The sequence below is a fragment of the Podarcis tiliguerta genome (genome assembly GCF_965153285.1).
Source record: "Podarcis tiliguerta genome assembly, chromosome: 17".
Taxonomy (NCBI): Eukaryota; Metazoa; Chordata; class Lepidosauria; order Squamata; family Lacertidae; genus Podarcis; species Podarcis tiliguerta.
Window position 1 is genome coordinate 3,686,112 of NC_139550.1, and position 20,319 is coordinate 3,706,430.

The 20,319-nt window shown below is 47.5% G+C and overlaps 1 protein-coding gene across 3 annotated transcripts; it reads left to right on the top strand.

The window, feature by feature from the left end:
- Window positions 1–3,284: 3,284 nt before the first annotated feature.
- Window positions 3,285–19,841, top strand: LPAR5 (lysophosphatidic acid receptor 5). 3 transcript variants are annotated; one of them, XM_083420456.1, is made up of 2 exons: window positions 3,285–3,446; window positions 17,320–19,841. In XM_083420456.1, exon 2 carries the CDS (start codon window positions 17,565–17,567, stop codon window positions 18,675–18,677), a length of 1,113 nt encoding a protein of 370 aa, XP_083276582.1. In that variant the 5' UTR covers window positions 3,285–3,446; window positions 17,320–17,564; the 3' UTR covers window positions 18,678–19,841. The 3 variants fall into 3 exon arrangements, with proteins under 3 accessions (XP_083276582.1, XP_083276583.1, XP_083276584.1); XM_083420457.1 differs by lacking the exon at window positions 3,285–3,446 and adding an exon at window positions 9,688–10,157; XM_083420458.1 differs by lacking the exon at window positions 3,285–3,446 and adding an exon at window positions 9,772–10,071.
- Window positions 19,842–20,319: the final 478 nt, after the last annotated feature.

A 20,319-nucleotide genomic window follows, 5' to 3' on the forward strand; every position in this document is an offset into this window, starting at 1 on the left:
CAGAGCCAGTTTGGTGTAGTGGTTAAGAGCGGTAGTCTCGTAATCTGGAGAACCGGGTTCGCGTCTCCGCTCCTCCACATGCAGCTGCTGGGTGACCTTGGGCCAGTCACACTTCTCTGAAGTCTCTCAGCCCCACTCACCTCACAGAGTGTTTGTTGTCGGGGAGGAAGGGAAAGGAGAATGTGAGCCGCTTTGAGACTCCTTAAAGGGAGTGAAAGGTGGGATATCAAATCCAAATTCTTCTTCTTCTTCTTCAGAGGTTCACGCCACAAACCATGCAAGATCATTACAAGGCAGAGTTCCCAACTCAACTGAACTCCTCGGCACTTCAAAATCCTGCTGGCATTAGATGCTTGTCGCTCAGTGACCTGGCTAGGGGATCACAATCCTTCTCTCCGCTTGGCTCAGCTGCCCAGCTCTTCTCCTTCAACCCAGCAGTCCGATTAAGCACTCAGGCAAGACCCCAGTGCTGGTTCTCAGGAAGGGAGAGCAGAGGGGAGCCTGGGCTGGCGAGAGACTTGGCTGTCCGGCTTGGCTCCCTTGCAGATGTGGAGATGCCTCCGTTCTATCCTACGGCCCTCATGGTGACAGCAAACACAGACAGCTCTGCCTGCTGCTCGCCAGGCCCTTTCGCTCTTTCCCTGCTGGCGATTTTGCAGCCCCTCCTAAAACTTTGGACACAGAGGCAGCTGTGTGGGAGACAAACGGTGACACTTCAACCAAGCCGACCCTAGTTTATGGGAAGAGCTTATTTCACACTGGGTCAATTTGCTTTCCTCCTAGTCAAAGACTGGGATGTCTATGGAAACTGGGCAGAATTTAAACTCTTTAAGTTGGGTAGGGAGAATCTTGACGGAAATCAATTCCCTTCAGAAATCGCTGCTGTGCTTCTGAGGAATCCGAGGGAAGCTGAACCCTTGTATTGTCAGTTGCAAGAAGACACTTGCAAGAGACAAGGCAGATATTATCTGCCTTTTAAAGATAGTGCATGCTCCCTTTTCCCTCACCCACCACACGCCACCCTAGCACATGATACGGGTGACAAAACTTCTTGTTTTCTTCTTGTGGATTTGACTGGTTGTGCCTTCACAACGGCATCGCTAAATGTGTGAGAGGCAAGAGAGCCTCCTCATCCCCGATACAACAGTTGAGAGCGAGGCTCATTTTACTTTGGCCCCCATCTGCACTATACGTTTAAAGCAGTGTGATGCCACTTTAAACTGTCATGGCTCCTCCCAAAGAATCCTGGGAAATGTGGTTTGTGAAAGGTGCTGAGAGTTGTCAGGAGGCCCCTGTTCCCTTAAGAGCTACAATTCTCAGAGTGGTTTAAGTGTTAATCCATCTTCTCATGGGGCTCTGAGAACTGTACCCCTGTGAGGGGAATAGTGGTCTGGGTGGCGCTGTGGGTTAAACCACAGAACCTAGGACTTGCCGATCAGAAGGTCGGCAGTTCGAATCCCCCCAACGGAGTGAGCTCCCGTTGCTCGGTCCCTGCTCCTGCCAACCAGCAGTTCGAAAGCACATCAAAGTGCAAGTAGATAAATAGGTACCGCTCTGGCGGGAAGGTAAACGGCATTTCCGTGCACTGCTCTGGTTCTCCAGAAGCGGCTTAGTCATGCTGGCCACATGACCCGGAAGCTGTCTGTGGACAAACGCCGGCTCCCTTGGCCTATAGAGCGAGATGAGCACCGCAACCCCAGAGTCGTCCACGAGTGGACCTAATGGTCAGGGGTACCTTTACCTTTAACCACACTCCTAGCAGACTTAAAAAACTACAGTTCCCAGAATTCTTTGGGGGAAGCCATGAGTGTTTAAAGAGGTGTGATACTGCTTTAGATGTATAGTGCAGCTGAGGCCCGTGTCAAGGCAAGCTATCTTACTTCTAGCAACTACAAGAAGTTACAAGAACAATGTAAGAAAGGGGAAAGCGAAATAAAACCATATTCCAGTCACCCGTCTCTCCTAACTTCCCAGAGGTACCTATACATATGAATCTGCACATGCAAATCGGCATCATGGGCCTATGCCATGAGTCCTTTAAGTATTTAGCAGCGCGCACATACTATTACATATCCCTCAACTGTCCTGCTTTCAACGGGACATCCTGGAATTATATAAGCTAGGGACGTCCAACTCCCAAGAGACTGCGATCTACTCCCAGAATAAAAAGCTGGCAGTGATCTACCCATTTTTTTGGGGGGGGGAGGGAGGAACCAAGCTTGTTGACCTTTTTTTAGGGGGGCAGGTAAAATTGTTGAACTTTTTTGGGGGAGCCAAGTCAAATTGGCTGACCTCTTTTTAGGGGAGAAAGTCACTCACCAGAAGATCACAGTGATAACTCCGTCTCCCACTTTTGCGATCGTGCGTGAGTGAAGGACGGGGGAGGAGGCGGGGCCAGATGTTCTCTCCCCCGCCAACCTGTAGAGGAAAAAGAGACCATGATTGACCGCTAGCTGTCGACCAGTCAATCACTGTCAACCGGTTGAACATCCCTGATATAAGCCATTGGATCCCGGAACATCCGATTTTTCAGTCCAGCACTCTGGCGCGAGTCAACTGGCTCCCGCAAGAGCTCTGGACCAAAAAACGAGTGTCAGCGGGATGTTGGAGGGTATGCTATTACAGGCAGCCTGTTTCAGAATGCTCTCCCCGTGGAGGCCCGCTTGGTGCCTTCATTATACATCTTTAAGCGCCTGGCGAAAACATTCCTCTTCAACCAAGCCTTTGGCTAATGTCCTTTTAAATGCATTTGTGGGAAGGAGGGTTATGGGTTTGGTTTGTTCTTGTTTTTATAGTGTATTTTTATCTTGTGCTTTTATGCTGTGTACCACCCTGAGATCTTCAGTTCAAGGGCGGTATACAAATTTAATAAATAATAATAAAGAAATACCAGTGTACACCGTCGGACGAGAGGCTTCCTTTCAGCAACGCGTAGTTGGCCTGTGTGTAGGGAAAAGGAAAGATCTGTGTTCATAAGGGAATGACACCTGTTCCAAGGCGGTGGGCTGTTGTAGTCTATGTTTTGTCAGACTCCAGTTCCCATTCCCTCTGACCATTGACCATGCTGGCCCGGGGCTGATGGGGGCCCAACAAGATCTGGGAAGGGCCACAAGGTTAGCTGGCTCTACTGCTATTCTCACCAGCGAAACGTTGGGAGGCTATATCTCCCTACCGTTTTTGTAGCAGGTGGTGTTCTTATTATTTCCAGATATCATAAACGCCTAGTCCCAGGAACATGTTTGGATCTGTAGCTCCCGACACACCCCGAAACACGCCCCAGGAGTCTGGTTTTACCTGCTGCCAGCTCACGCAAGGAGATGAAGTAATTTGGGCACTCCTGCTGTTTTCCCTAAGGAGTTTAGACCAGAAAATGCAGCTCTCCAACACAACATGGGACTCCGCTGGTCAGCGACTGGACTGGCTCAGGGGCTGAGAGAACGTAGGAGGTAGGTAGGTCTGAATTTTGACTTCACAGGGAAGGAGGCAGAAGTATTCAGAGGGCCCCTAGCTAATATCGCAGCCTTAGCAGAGCTCCCAGACTTTGTCTGGTTCTCGGTTTTGCAGGACTCTGAGGAAGCCTCCCTTGTTGCGAAGGGGAGGGGTGTCGCTCCCGCTAATTATGGAGCATCACAAATTAACCGGCAGCCATGTTTTCATCCCCCAAAGCCAGGTCTTCACTTCTGGCTGACATGATTGTGAGTGTGTGTGTGTGTTTAGAAATATTTTGTTCTAGAAGACTTGTGGTGGGAGTTCTGCCGCTGTGGCTTCTCTGCAAGTGCTGCAATGAAGCGGCTGCATAAGTAGGTCACATCCACACGGTACATTAAAAGCTTTAAGAGGCACGGCATTCTCCCAAAGAATCCTGGGAGATGTAGTTTGTTAAGGGCGCCCTCAAAAACTCTCAGCACCCTTAGCAAACTACAGCTCCCAGAAATCTCCGAGGGAAGCCATGGCTCTTAAAGAGGTATAACGGGACACCAGAAGTACAAAACTTGCCTCAGCAACGAATCCACAAAGTGGCCTAAGGGAACCCACTGTTCTCTAGCATCCCTTCTCCGATAAATCTTAGCCAACCTTTCAGGGAAGTTGTAAAGGAGCCAGTAAGAGTTTTTTAAATCATGAGGGATGTGGAGATATTTTCCCCCCTTTGTAATACTAGAATGGTGTGAAATGTGTTGGCAGTAGCCTCAGCCCAGGCCAGAGAAAAAAGAAAGAATTTCTTCACACTGTTCACAGTTCTGTTATTAGCTTATTGAATTCACTGCCACAAGATGTGATACTGGCTGCTAGCAGACTTCCACTTGCAACGCCGCTTCCCACCCAGGGAAACCCGATCTTTAGTGCTCAATTGGAGCAAATGTCCCTCAGGTTTCCTCTGAGTTGATGTTTGGCCCTATTTAAAGCTAAGGAGTGGTTTTCCCTAGGAGAGGAGTGAAGAAAAGCGCTCAGACCCATTATTTCTAGGCACAGGACACAAGGAAGTGGGGTGAGCCCTTAGTTGCTGCTTTCTTCCAGTGTTTTCAAACCTGGGACTCCAGATAATGTCGGACTACATCCCTAGCTAGCAGGACCACTGGTCAGGGATGGTGGCAGTCATAGTCCAACCACGTGTGGGGACCCAAGTTTGAGAAACATGGCTTGAGAAATTGTGCCACATATTAATGCTGCGCAGGGCTGACAAGGACCAGTAGAAATGATAACTAAATGGAAATGCTGGGATCAGAAGTAAAAGTAAAGGTAAGGGGACCCCTGACCATTAGGTCCAGTCGTGACCGACTCTGGGGTTTCAGCGCTCATCTCACCCAGCTCCTGGTGTTTGGAGGTACACTACACGGGTGGTGCTGTGGGTTAAACCACTGAGCCTAGGACTTGCCGATCAGAAGGTCAGTGGTTCGAATCTCCGCGACGGGGTGAGCTCCCGTTGCTCGGTCCCTGCTCCTGCCAACCTAGCAGTTTGAATGGGGACACCATGAAATAAACTTAACTAAGAGATTCAAACGAATCTGCAAATTAGCTTCCAGCTATATTGAGGGGAATCGGCTCTGCTACATCACTTCACTAGTGTGAGTGAAGGAAGGATAATACTTATTCAATATATGCTTTGCTACTATCCTAAACAGGGGACGTGGGTGGCGTCTAAACCACAGAGCCTAGGGCTTGCTGATCAGAAGGTCAGCAGTTCGAATCCCCGTGATGGGGTAAGCTCCCGTTGCTCGGTCCCTGCTCCTGCCAACCTAGCAGTTCGAAAGCATGTCAAAGTGCAAGTAGATAAATAGGTACCGCTCTGGCGGGAAGGCAAACGCCGTTTCCGTGTGCTGCTCTGGTTCGCCAGGGGTCCCCTTTACCATTACCTTATAGGACACCTTGGTCTGATTCAACAGGGACATTCCTAAGGGTTCAGAACACTTGAAATGTGGAATTATTATTACTGTTCCTACTACTACTATTGCTACACCTTCCTTATATTGCCTGTGCCGCCAACACCCCTGTGTCTGACTGTTCCTGCTTCCTTGTGAGTGTCCATGGCAGTTTTTCTGGCTGTTTTTAGCCATGCACCTGCCAGCTTCTCCCCTTCCACGCTTCTTGAAAAGGGCCTGAAATTCGGAAGAACAAAGATCCCAGCAACGAGGGATCGAGAGAAAAGGGGCACAGCTCCGAAAGCAAAGGCACTAAAACGAAATTGGATGAGATCACTGGCTGGGAGGCCTTTGTTATCCCCTCTGGATTTATGGGTGGCAGGGACACATATATATTCCCTGGGGTGTCACCCTCTGAATGAGGAGTCAGTGTCAGCAGAAAAAGAAACATACGGAGACTGAGAAAGACAAACAAGGGCAGAGAAGGAAGGTCCTACAGGCCGAGGCTGAAGAGAGGAAGACAAAAGGGAACGAGTTGCTCCCAGCCTATGCCCGATAAATCTCGGTTATGGGAAGTCCTAACTGTGACCCCCCTTCAGGGTAGCTTTCCCTGCTGTGAAGACTCTGAGCAACGGTTCTATTAAGCAGTTGTAGACCCTGGATGTACACATGTCCTTATGGAGAGCTCCTCTTTAAACAGCCATTATGTGTTGTTCATAATAATAATAATAATAATATTTATACCCCGCCCATCTGGCTGGGTTTCCCCAGCCACTCTGGGCAGCTCCCAACAGAATATTAAAAACATGATAAAATATCAAACATTAAAAACTTCCCTAAACAGGGCTGCCTTCAGGTGTCTTCTAAAAGTCAGGTAGTTGTTTATTTCCTTGACATCTGAAGGGAGGGCGTTCCACAGGGCGGGTGCCACTACTGAGAAGGCCCTCTGCCTGGTTCCCTGCAGCCTCACTTCTTGCAGTGAGGGAATCGCCAGAAGGCCCTTGGAGCTGGACTTCAACGAACATTTCTCTTCTCCCTCACCACCACCCCATGTTAGAAGCACAAAGGCACAGGTTGCCAACCCTGATTTTTAAAATAGTAATAACGGATTGCTTATACTCATAGCTGTCAACTGTCCCTTATTTGGCGGGAAACTCCCTTATCCCAGCGCCGTGTCCCGCTTGATGTCCCTTAAATTTCCCGGGTTTCAAAGGAAGCAGCTCCTCTCCCTCCCTCCCTGCCGGCCAGGGAGGAGGGAGGCTCCAACTGTGTTGCTTGGCTGCGTTGCTCACCCAATAAGGAGTCTAAGAATGACTGGGGGGTGGAGCTTGCATGCCTTGTGCCAATCAAATCAGCCACGTTGCCTGGGGACTCGCCTTTGCTCAGCGCTTCCCAGCAGAGAGGTGACGGTGGTTTTCCTTGCTGCATCCCCTTTGCCGGGTTGCTGCGCTGTGGGAACCACCGCTTGAGGCTTCGTTTGGCTGCTGGCTGACTAAAATCCCTTATTTTGACTGCTGATCCCTTATTTTCGAGGCTGCTGGCCCCTTATTTTCAAATCTGTAAGTTGACAGCTATGCTTATACTACACCAGAACAATAAGGTGCAAGAAGAAATCATAGGATCATAGAGTCAGAAGGAAACCTGAGGGTCACCAATCCATTGCAATGCAGGAATCCTGCACACAGCCAACCCTGGCTGGACTCGAACCACCAACCTTCTGGTTGTAATAAAGTAATAAAGTAAGTATCTGTCATCATAGACAAGCCCAGACGGCAACCCTGTGATGATAAAAATCATTTTAAAAACGAGAAGGAAGGAAGGATGTTGTGGTCGTCAGCACCAGTATTTTGTTCCATTCTAATCTGATGCAATTATATAACTTCAAATCTGCACGGCTACTTTGGTTTGGGTACGGACTGTTCCTCATTAATTCTGCCCCCTCTCCAGTGCACTGCCTCCCTGTAAAATGTCTGCCCACGGGGCAGCGTGAAAAGCATCTCTCCATGTGTCCTTGCTGTTTGAACTTGGTGCATGGATTGTATGGCCAATAAGGCAATCTTGGCAAGGCCAGACCATCAGGGAGAGTTTATTTATAATATCCCCTCTTCCAAACAGTGGAAGGCAGCGTACGTGCTCACATACACACTGTTTTATCCTCACAGCAGCCCCAGGGAGGTTAGCCTCAGAGACGGTAGCCAGCCCAAGGTCACCCAGTAATCTGGGGTGGGGAACCAGAAGCCTCATCAGCCCTGGTCATTTGCCATGCTGGCTGCAGAGTCCAACAGAATCCGAAGGGCCACAAGTTCCCCACCCCTGCAGTTAGTTTTCTTGGTGGTTGTGAAGTTTATAGAGGTATTTTCACAGGATCATAGAACTGGAAGGGACCACAAGGGTCATCTAGTCCAACCCCCTGCAATGCAAGGATCTTTCTGCCCAACGTGGGTCTCGAACCCACAACCCTGAGATTAAGTGTCTTGTGCTCTATTAATAATAATAATAATTTATCATTTGTACCCCGCCCATCTGGCTGGGTTTCCCCAGCCACTCTGGGCAGCCTCCAAAAAAGATTAAAAATACATTAAAATGTCACACATTAAAAACTTCCCTAAACAGGGCTACCTTCAGATGTCTTCTAAATGTCAGGTAGTTGTTTATCGCTTTGGCATCTGATGGGAGGGCGTTCCACAGGGCGGGCGCCACCACAGAGAAGGCCCTCTGCCTGGTTCCCTGTAGCTTTGCTTCTTGCAGTGAGGGAACTGCCAAAAGGCCCTTGGTGCTGGACCTCAGTGTCTGGACTGAACGATGGGGGTGGAGACGCTCCTTCAGATATACTGGGCTCAGGCCATTTAGGACTTTAAAGGTCAGCACCAACACTTTGAATTGTGCTCAGAAACATACTGGGAGCCAATGTAGGTCTTTCAAGACCGGTGTTATGTGGTCTCGGCGGCTGCCCCCAGTCACTAGGCTAGCTGCCGCATTCTGGATTAGTTGTAGTTTCCAGGTCACTTTTAAAGGTAGCCCCATGTAGAGCACATTGCAGTAGTCCAAGCGGGAGATAACCAGAGCATGCACCACTCTGGCGAGACAGTCCGCGGGCAGGTAGGGTCTCAGCCTGCGTGCCAGATGGAGCTGGTAGACAGCTGCCCTGGATACAGAATTGACCTGCACCTCCATGGACAGCTGTGAGTCCAAAAAGACTCCCAGGCTGCGCACCTGGTCCTTCAGGGGCAGTTACCCCATTCAGGACCAGGGAGTCCTCCACACCAGCCCTCCCCCTATGGAATACTCAAAGCCTAACCACTCAGTGGCGTAGCGTGGGGGGTGCAGGGGGGGCCGGCCGCACCGGGCGCAACATCTGGGGGGGGCGCACTCGCACTCACAGCTCTCTGCCCCTACCTCGCTCACTCACTCTCTCTCACTGCATTGCTGGCTGTGCGAATCCGATCCGAGCCGCCGGGTCGCCACCCACTGTGGAGGGGAGGGTGCCAGGCGTGCGGTGCAGAGAGAGAGCGAGGGACTATCTGGGGGAGGGACAGTGCAGCGGGGGGGGGGGGGCAAATTACTTGCCTTGCCCCGGGTTAGGGGAAGCAAATTACTTGCCTTGCCCCAGGTGCTGACAACCCACGCTACGCCACTGTAACCACTGCACCATTTTGGGCCTCTAGCATTCTCTAGAGACAATGGAAAGCGCCTTTGGGGTCAAAGTCAAACAGCTGTGTTGGCAGCACCAAAGTGACCTCCCCGGCGCGCAAACCTGGACAGTGTGCATGGATGTCCTGGGCTGCCCAGACGTCAAGACCCCCCTCTCAGGCTTGCTGATGGGGTCCAAAGGAAAGCAGAGAAATGTATTTGACACCAGTTTGGCCACAGGAGTTGCTGGAAGGAGGCATAGAAGGCGCCATCCAACCACCTGAGAAGCTCCACTCTGGATTTCTTCTCCCAAAACTTTCCACAAGTTTTAGGATCAGAGTTTTCCTTCTTCTAGATGGGCTCCCTTCCCAGGTTGACGACACATCTGCCCCTATCACTCTACCACACCTTTTCTGCCTCAGGGATCAAAATGTCTTGGGATTCTCTGGCTTTCACTACAAAGGAGAGACGGCAATCTCTGGGTGTTTTAGACCCAGGACAACCGTGGTTTTAACACAAAAATCAGCACCTTTTCTAGCCGGAAAAGGCAACGCAAATGCTGGAGGATTGGTGTGATGTGCTCTGCATGACACACCCATCCGACAAACGCACAACTTCCTTTCAGCCCTGCAAACTCCAATGTGATAGCTACTGGCTAATGATTAATTTCCTTGCCTTGCTCTGCACTTTCTGCACAGGGTAGGGTAGACGTCTGAGGAAGTGCAAGAGAAGAAAAGTAAAAAGCTAGCAAAAGCACCACTAGCCCACTTCCTTATTTGTCGCGTTCTTCTCACCACAAAATTACTGCGGCGGGCAGAGGATGATACATTTTCTTCTTGCTTGTCTGAGGAGCCTGTCATGGCTTATCAGCTGTTGGAACCAAAGTTCATATGTTGTTATCAATGGCAAGTTGTGTCACAGACACATGATGGCCGGGAAATGGGATTGAAGCAAGAACAAGAGCAATTTCCATAAAAGAAGGAATGAAAGTGAGAGAACGTCCGGACGGTGAAGTCCACGAAGCTAGATAACCCACCTAACCTGAGGTCCTCGCTCGCTTCTGATCTCCCTTTGACTTCCGCTGGTGAGGTAAAATTCCTTCAGTTGCTGTGGACATTCAGCCGAGGATGTCAGAAACCTCAAGCCTGTAATTCCTCCAGATAACGAGAGGTAAAAGACACTGGGAGAGTGGAGTAGGGAGATGAGGTTAAATGCTGGTGATTGTGGTGGTAGCCATAAAAGTGTTTTGTTATCTGTCGGTTAGCCGGCTGACTGAAAAACCTCCTCAGTCTGGCCCGCTTTTTTCCCCCAAAAGAAAAACTGCTCAGAAAAAATACAGGGTGGCTCTTAGGAATAGGCTGTGGCAAAGTTCAATGCCACGATCTGAAAATCTCCCCCTGTTAATTTCTGCACATCAAGCATTTTTTGAAGGCCACGTTTGGGGCATGAGCTATGCTTACTCAGTGGTGGGGAAAGCATGCTCTGAACATAACTTAGAAGCATTGAAAAGAGATTAATCTGAGATATGGTTATGACGACCTGAAATGGTGTCCTCAGACAGTGTTCCTACATTTACTTTTGGCAGGTCTTCTGTGCTTCTAAAAGAAGAGTGATAAGTAGAAAGCTACAGCTTCTTCATCAGTGCATTTCCATTCTAGGAAAGTCGCATCTGATGAGTTTCTGCCTGTCATGCAGCTATTGAAGGCACAAGAAATCAGACAGAACAAAATATAGCAATGCTTTCCTATTCCTTCCTTGGCAATTTAGACAGTCAGTTTTTTTTCCCCTTTTATTATTTGCTGAGTTATTTTTATTCTGCTTTTAAAAGCATACCCCTTGCAAGACAGCTACAATATAAGAGTTAGGATTAAGAACATCACAACAAAATAAATACAATTAAGAATCCACAAAACAGCATCATGTTAAAGCAGAGAGAACCAGCCCCAGCATTTTTTAAATGGCAGAATAAAAGGTTTTAGACTTTGTATTTATTTATTAAGACTACTTTATTAGAGAAAGAACTTTTGCAGAATGGGACTTAGTTGTGGGTAAGCATTGCTGAAGGATCTTGGCCATGTGAATAATAATGCTATAATAATTTATAATACTATATCAAATTCCACTTGTATATAAATGAGCTGGGTGGTTTTTAGTATGAAGAAAAACTTGCTAAGGAGAGGTGTGTTGCTATGATGCCTTTGAAAAGCCATTGGAAGCTGTGGTATGTGTAACTTTAATTTCTTGATCTAAATGGAATTTTACCAATTTCCTCAAAAACTGGAAATGAAAGTGGCCAGGTTGTTTTTGGCTTCAGTCCAGTGCCCTATCTTGCAAAGTCTCTGGGCACCTTCCATAGAAACACAAGGTCAAACTGAAAAGGGTCCCTTCGGAATTTGCTGTGACACTTTGGGCAGATCTATCTACAGGACAATCTCAAAATGCTTTCAAAGCCCATGTTCCTCCCCTGAAATTGGCTGCCTCCTGTAGCTGCTTTTCATTTTTGAAAAAAATGTTGGGAGACTGTTCACATGTCCCAAATATAGCACCAGATTTTGCCCTAAGAAAAAGGCTAAGAACAGGGATGGGATCTCCAGATTGCGATGGACTCCAGTTCTCATCCAGTCTGGTAATTGGTCAGATAGCATGGGAGTCGTAGACCAATGACACCTTGCGACACTATCCTAACCACTGTCATAGGAAACTGCCTTATACTGACGTTTGGTCCATCTATCTCAGTATTGTTGATATGGACATGCAATGGTTCTTCAGGGTCAGGCAAGGCTCCTACCTTGAGATTCCAGGGATTAAAGGACCTTCTGTATGCAGAAGAGATGCTCTTCCACTGAGCCCTTCCTGTAAAGGTGCAAGTCCTAGCTGCCTGGCCATTGGCACTTTGACTGACAGCCTAATTTAATTTCAAACTGGATGTATCCACCAGGACTACCGTGGGTCTGGAACCCTAAGCACCCCTAATTCCAGCTCCCAGCATTCCCTTGTAAGAGGGGGATAGTTATTATAATTAGGGTTGAGGCTATGCTTACTGGAAAACAAAAGCAACATAACCAGGCTGATTTGGGGGTATTCTCTCTCGCCTCCCCTAAGAGCTCGTCCACATTTACCTTTTGCCTTCTGCTTTCTACTTACAGGTCCTCCCTTTTCCAAGCATATTATTATTATAATTATCATCATCATCATTATTTTGTGTCGCTACTTTCCCCAGGAAAACCTGCTCTTTAATGCTGAATGGCAATTTGTGTTTTCTGTGGGTTGCCAAGAGCTTTAAAGAGTGGGTTTTTGTGGGGAGAGTGGCAGCGCAAAAAAAAAAAAAAAATTAATTTAATTTTTAAAAAAGCAAATCCCTAAACTACACACACACACACACACACACACACACACTTGGACACAGACCAGAAAAACATGGATCTGTGCCTAGAAATTGCAGCGGAAAATTGGTGTGGATGAGCCCTAAGATCTACTGCTTCTTCTGTTATGCTTTGAAAGATTCTCTCTGTTTTCCCACACATAAATTAATGTCTGAAGTGTGTCGGTGGGCAGAAAACAACAGAAACTACTTTCCTAACTGGATAGGGGAGTAGTGGTTTTTCTAGTCACAGAAGTAGCCGCTGCCATTTTTGATGTGCCCCCATTACAGTTCTGAGCAATTAATTACAGGAATTTACTTGTAGAGTTTAAGAAAGACGTCAGCTAATTTTATTTGGGGACCAAAGGGTAAAAGCATAAGTAGAACAGGAAGAGTGACAAGCACTTAGAGCAGGCCAGCTGCTCTCTGCTACCTTCCTATGTTGCTGACATCCGTCTGTCTCAGGAGACAATTGAGGAGTGCACCTTTGGGGGGTGAAGTCAAACCTTTGGAGAGTTACAGCGCCTGCTGTGGCTGTAGAGACCGATACAGGAGAGACATGTTTTGTTGCAACTGGGGCAGAGGAAGGTGTCCAATTGTGCTGTTGCAGATGTACCATGGCATTTCTTCTCTCTGCGCTCCTCCCAGCCGTCATTCCTCCTCTGGTCCCTGCTGTGGATACACAGTCTGACTGTCTGTCTCCAGACTTTGCGGTCATCTGCAAGGGATTCCTACTGGGTGGGGTTGATGTTGCCCGTCTTCATGCCACATTTGCAGACATTTTTATAATACAGAGTTGGTCCGCCAACAGCCCTGGTGCCTGAAACCAGCTCTCTGTAGAGAAGGGCCTCTGTAGAAGGCCCTAGAGGAGGAAGGGGGCTGGGCTTTGTTGGTGCCAGCAGCAACAGCAGCGCTTGAACGGCTGCCATTTTAAGCAGCCTCTCTCCAGATCATATTCTCTAGGAAGGCCCAAAAGACAGGAAGTTTATAGAGCCGTTCCACACTCCACAGTAGTCAGTTAACATTTGCACAGAATCTTTCATGCAGCACAGTCCTATACATATCTACTCAGAGAAATTGGTTTCACTGAGTTCAATGCGGCATGCTCCTAGGTAGATGGGCATAGGATTGCAATCTGCCCTCTCTACCACCTGTGCATTTTCTCAGATAATCCGAAAGGGCTCTCCACTCTTCCACAAACATTTAGTCTTTTTGGTCTCCTATTTTAAAACTATTGGACTATATGGAGGTGGTGAAATTGACGGCAAAAATAGTAACTTTAAGCATATTGGATTACCTCCATTTAGGTTCTGGATGTTCTTTATTGCTTCATCCTCTGCCACCCTGCGCAGAGACACGCCTAGAATGCAGTTCCTTGCAGTGACAAGCAGTGGAGAAAATGAGGCGAATCCTGTTCCATTAATAGTTAAGAGGGGATTCCTCCAGCTGCAGTTTGTCAGGGCAGACAAACTGAGAAAAACCTGTGCCTTCCCAAATTCTGTGCTACGAATAAAAGTACAGTAGCCCTGGCCTCTCTTCCACCTGACCACCCTAGAACAGGGGCATGAAAATGTGCAAACAGAGCTGTGAGATCACACGGAGGCTTCATTTCCCCACGACCATCAGCAAAAATAAAGGATGCAGAGGCATTGGCTGACAAAAGTTGGCTCAGAAGTTCAGCCCTGTAGAGGCTTGCTGGGACACTGAACCTCTTCAGGAGTCGGGGTACCAATTAAAATAGGCCGTCCCAGGAAGCTAAAGGATCCAGATGGTTTCTGGATGCCTCCTGGGAATTTTCGTCTCACCTGGGATACTGTCAAAGCCATGGTGGACCTCTGGAATGGGGAAATGACTCAGGCTCACCGAATGGGTGTGCTTGTTTCATCAGTTTCATCAGTAGCCAGGAGCCCTTTTGCATCAGCTGCATTCCTTTCTGAAAGTGACGCATGGTTTAGTTACATCTTATTTGTAATATGGAGAAAGTCCCTGGGAGTTAAACCCTGAGGAAATATCAGTACATGCTGCCTTGCAGGACATCTTCTGGACAAGAAAAGGCTAAGACGTAATTGCTTTCTTTTCCTTTGGACCCCATCAGCTGAGAAGAGGGTCCTGTTGTCTGGGCAGCCCAGGACTTCAAGACACACTGCCCAGGCTTGCCCCCGGGGAGGTCACTAAGTGGTTTAGCTTCACCCCTGGAGGTGCACTCCATTTACTCTTGAGATAGATGGATGTCAAGTCCGGGGCCAGATTTAGGTTTGATGAGGCCTTAAGCTACTGAAGGTAATGGGGCCCCTTATATGTCCAGCTGCCCTTTGTCAACAACAAATTGTCACTGGTTTTTGTGTGTGTTGAATATATGCTATATGGTAATTTATGGACCTAATAGGTCCATACACAACACAACACAAAATTCTGTTGCTGTATGTAGTCTTTATTTTATTTGTTTTTTATCTTATATTTTGGAAATGTACATCCAGTTGTTTTTTCCTTTAAATTTTTTTGGGGCCCCCAAGAGAGTAGGGCCCTAAGCTATAGCTTGCTTAGCTTATACGTAAATCTACTGCAATGCGCTCTGACTACTGCAATGTGCTCTATGTGGGGCTACCTTTGAAGGTGACCCGGAAACTACAACTAATCCAGAATGCAGCAGCTGGATTGGTGCCTGGGAGTGGCTGCCGAGACCATATAACACCGGTCTTGAAAGACCAACACTGGCTCCCAGTACGTTTCCGAGCATAATTCAAAGTGTTGGTGCTGACCTTTAAAGCCCTAAATGGCCTCGGTCCAGTAGACCTGAAGGAGCGTCTCCACCTCCATCGTTCTGCCTGGACACTGAGGTCCAGCACCGAGGGCCTTTTGCCTTCTGAGGTCCAGCTCCGAGGGCCTTCTGGCGGTTCCCTCGCTGCGAGAAGCCAAGTTACAGGGAACCAGGCAGAGGGCCTTCTCGGTAGTGGAACCCGCCCTGTGGAACACCCTCCCACCAGATGTCAAAGAGAAAAATAACTACCAAACTTTTAGAAGACATCTAAAGGCAGCCCTGTTTAGGGAAGCTTTTAATGCTTAATATTTTTGTTGGAAGCCGTCCAGAGTGACTGGGGATACCCAGCCAGGCGGGGTATAAATAATAAACTATATTATTATTATTATTATTATTATTATTATTATTATTATTAATCCAGCACTGGTGCCAACAACAATAGCAACAACAGCTCCGCAGGCCTAGCTTTGAATAGTGTTTGGAAACTTCAGCTAGCAGCCAAACTATTGACCAGGGCTGATTATAAAGGGGATGTGACTCCCTTGTTACCTCTTTGTTACCACAGCTTCACTGGCTACCAGTCTGTTACTGGACACAATTCCGAGTCCTGGTTCTGACCCGCAAAGCCTTACACAACTTGGGAGCAAGTGATAAGACGGACCGCATTCTCCCATACGAGCCTACTTAGGGTTGTTGTTTTTTAAAATGTTTTATTGATTTCTGTACATTACAGAACAAAACAAATACAAGAAAGAAATCATAGCCCCCAACCCCAGCCAAGGCAAAGTCCATCTTTCAATCGCCCATGTTTTCCATATCCGTTCTGGAAAATATCTGGTATCTCAAGGTGTCTCTCCATTGGCATTCATGTGTGGAGGGTGGTTGTGTTCTTTTGTGGTTGCATATGTCATAAAACTGTACAAAACCACATCTGAGTGGGCAGTCTAAGTGTTTATATGTGCAGTCAATTGTTCCATGCATGCTAAAAGCTAAAGCTGTTGGTACTGCATCTGGTTTCTAATTTACTGGAGGCAGGGGCTTTCCAGAACTTTGCAGCTGTCAATCCTGCAGCACTAACTATGAATAAGAGCAATTTCCTATGAAGTAATCCAAGTTCTTCTCTACTATATAGGGAAAGAAGAGCCATTTGAGGTTTCTTAGTAATTTGTTGGGCTGTCATCATGCTAGCTCTTCAACGACTTCCTTCTAGGGCAGCTTCCCCAAGCTTGGATTTCCACAATGAAATGTGCCATTTCTTTCTATTTTTAAAAGTCTAGTATTTTAATTGTTATGTATTCAGTGGTTTGTGTTTGCCTGAGCTTGAGTCCGGACTAAGGATTCTGAGCTCCTGTGTTCTGATTCGATACATGATGTCCAACCACAGAACATTTCAGGATTTGGGCCTCTGCCATTGGCCCTTGAACTCTGAGTCGTGATTCGCAGCTTGAGAGTTTAGACAGCCAATCACATTAGGAGTGGGAGTGGCCCAGGCTTTCAGGAATGTATATAAGCAGTTGCTTTGCCTGTTTCCCAGTTATGTAGTTCAGTCAAGGTTCTTGTTGGTATCGCTGTGTCTTGCCTCGTAGGAACTCACCTACACTTCATTAATGGTTTACTTGCTATTTTCTCCCACTTCAACAAAAGCTTAATTCAGACACCCAGACACAGCCAATGAATCTTACCTCTTTCTGTCAAGAGAGAGCAGAATCGGAAGTCATAGTCTGAAGTGAAACTGCAGGCTGTGGTTTGTGCATGCAGTGTTGCCATGCTCTCTGAATTGAGCCAAGATTTATGAAAAAAAGTCAAAGGAATTCATTATCTGATAGTTCAACCCCACCCAAAGGCTCTTGAGGATGTTATGTGGTATTCTCAGTGATGGCAACACCCTATTATCAGAACCTGGAGAAGCAAAAAGAGGACCCACCCCTGCCATGAGTTTTTCCTGATGGGTAAAGAGAGGTAGGGACAGGGTTAAGTTCCCCCTCCTCTGTGTAGTTAGCTATTAAATTAGCTGATAAATAGCAGAGAGGAAAATCTGGAGAAGCCTTGTGCACATTCTGAATATTTTCATAACAACATGCTGTATCTATCTACCTGTTGCCTTTTCCTTTCTCCTTATGTGCGTTTCTCTCCCCACCCCTGTGACTAAATTCCTCACTTTTCTTGATGTGAGTATGCTACAGTTCAAAACTATATTTTTCGTTCTCTTCCAGACTCATCATTCTGTACAATCATGAATGGAGCCGACCTTCCCGTCTCTGACAGTTCTTGGGACCTGGAGGCTTAAGTAGGAATGCTGGGAAGAGAACCATCTAGCAGCGGCACCTGCTAGAAATGAAATAAAGAAATGATCACCAACTTGAGAATTGCACACCCTTTCTGGTGCCCTTTCCTTTGAAGGAGATTGTCTCCAAGCACCCCAAACGGCAGAACTGAGGCCCTCAGATGCTTCACAGGCATGTCATCGGCCAATGTCACCCCGATCGTACTTTGCAAGGACCACAGTGCCAACCACCGGCTGCACCTGATTGGCTACAGCCTGATCTTCACCGCAGGTTTGCTGCTCAATGTGGCCGCTATCTGGATCTTCTTGAACTACCTGAAACTCAAGTCGGTGGTGAGCATCTACATGCTTAACTTGGCCGCGAGCGACCTCCTGTTCACCATTTCTTTACCCTTCCGTATTTACTATTATTCCATGGAGCAGTGGCCCTTTAAAGAATTCCTCTGCCAGGTCTCGGGCTCTGTCTTCCAAATCAACATGTACGGTAGTTGCCTCTTCCTGATGTGCATCAACTTGGACCGCTATGTGGCAATTGTCCACCCCCTTCGCTGGCGCCACCTCCGGCGCCCCAGACTGGCTCGGATTGTCTGTCTTGTGGTCTGGGTGCTTATCCTGGTAGGCTCTATTCCTGTGGCTTATGTCCACAAATCTACTTCCTGTGTCAAAGACAGGACGACCATCACTCTTTGCTTTGAGAACTTCAGTGAGGGCCTGTGGCAGAAAGAGCTCCTCCCCTTGATCATTCTTGCGGAGATCCTTGGCTTTCTTCTGCCCCTGACCTCTGTTTGCTACTGCTCGGTCCGAATTTTCCAGAAACTGTGCCAGGCTGGTGGGATGCAGAGCCTGCGCCAACGGAAGACGCTTCGCATGCTAGTGGTCAACCTGGTCATCTTCATTATCTGCTTTGTGCCCTACAATGTCGTTCTGGCAGCGTATGGGCTGATAAAAGCCCAGCTGATCAAGACCGACGTGCAAATGAAGGATTCGGTACGGCAGGCCCTGGTCATCACGGTGATATTGGCCAGTATGAACTGCACTCTGGACCCCCTGATCTATTACTTCAACACAGAGGGCTTTCGAAACACTTTAAATAAACTGAGGAAGGCGCAAGCTTGGGACTCTGAAATGGGAACACTTCAGAATCGGGTAACGGAAAGTAAGTCCTACCAGGCAACAAGTGCCAAGCGAGGATTCCCGGTCCAAACCTTACTCCTCCCCTACGAGGGCTTGCCATTTGTTCCCCCTAAGATATTTTTGAACAGCCCCATTGAGGATTCGGAAATATAAGCACAGGGGGAGTGGGCTCCTCCGACTGGTGATTACTGCAAGAAGTGCTTCCTAGGAATTTCTGAATGATAAACAGAGGGGCAGGGGATGCGATGAAACAAAACTATAAAGGGGGAAAGCCTCTTAGAACATGGATGTTTAGAGACAGTTTCAGACCTGTAGGGAGTATGTTTACATGACCATGGTAATCTGTTTCTACACCCTAGGCATTGTCTTCTTCTTTAGCGATCACTCGTAGCTGAGTAAGATTGTCTTCCATAAACATGGTTTTAACCGTGGGTCCGTAACTGACTGGGGAGGCCAATTCTGGATCCATATGTCCTTCCACAGTGGGGACATAGGTTTCCGGGCAGGAGTTTATCATTGTGCCTTCCTCTTAGCATATTTCTCCCTTTCATCCTGAGTTCGAGCATCTTCAAAGCCCATGACACCTTTGGTAAAGACTGTTCTCCAACTGGAATGCTCACAGGCCAGTGTTTCCCAGTTGTTGGTGTTTATACGACATTTTTTAGATTTGCCTTGAGACAGTCTTTAAACCTCTTTTGTTGACCACCAGCATTACGCTTTCCATTTTTACGTTCGGAATAGAGTAGTTGCTTTGAAAGACGATCATCAGGCATCCGCACAACATGACCAGTCCAAAGAAGTTGATGTTGAAGAATCTTTGCTTCAACACGGTGATCCTTGCTTCTTCCAGTACACTGGCATTAGTTCGCTTGTCTTCCCAAGTGATGTGTAAAAATTTTCAGAGACACTGTTGCTGGAATATTTTGAGGAGTTGGAGATGGCATTTATAAGTGTTCCCCAAGCATACCATAAGGTTGGTAGTACAATAGCTTTGTAAACAAGCATTTTGGTTTCCCTGCGAATGTCCCAGTCCTCAAACACTCTGCACTTCAGTTGGGAGAAAGCTGCACTCGCAGAGCTCAGGCGATGCTGGCCTAGGCATTGTACATCATGTACAACCCAAGAAACAGGCCCTGTGGTGAACTAAGGCTGTAAACACACAGCAACTTAAAGTGGATTGGATGCATCTCACATGTAACTTGTGTTGTTCTCACCCACATGGCATCCCACACTATCCCCCATTCTCACTTGGATTTTCCCAATCCATAATGCCGTAAGGAAATAAAATCGCATGTTACACAGCTGCCAACTACTGAAGCGCATTGTGTGGATGGCGTTTCATTTCGTTTTTACTTGTGTGGTGTGATATGTGCATATATTTGCAATGCAGGCTTCTGGCGATGGTGGCAGTGGTGACTGTGATGGTACTTTTATTGCACCCATTGTACATGATGAGCAAAAAGGAAAGGGGAAAAGCACAGGTCCCAGCTTTGAGGATTTTACAAGCCAAATTTCAGCAGTTGCAGCGACAACAAACAGGAAAGCCTGTGTCACAAGGGATCGATGTGATTAAAAGCATTTGTGATTCCTTTGGCTTAATTTTAATTGAAGGATAAATTCTAAGGGCTTAAGCCAGACTCCATGGGGAAAGGGGGGGTTGAAGTGGGGCTTGATGGGAGACTAAAGGTGCTCTCGGACAGAGTTTAGTATTCCAAGCAGGTCATTCGGGTTTTGCAAATGGATTGTAACCAGCAGGTTCCCCACCACCAATGTATTGGTGAAAAGGGTTGATGTA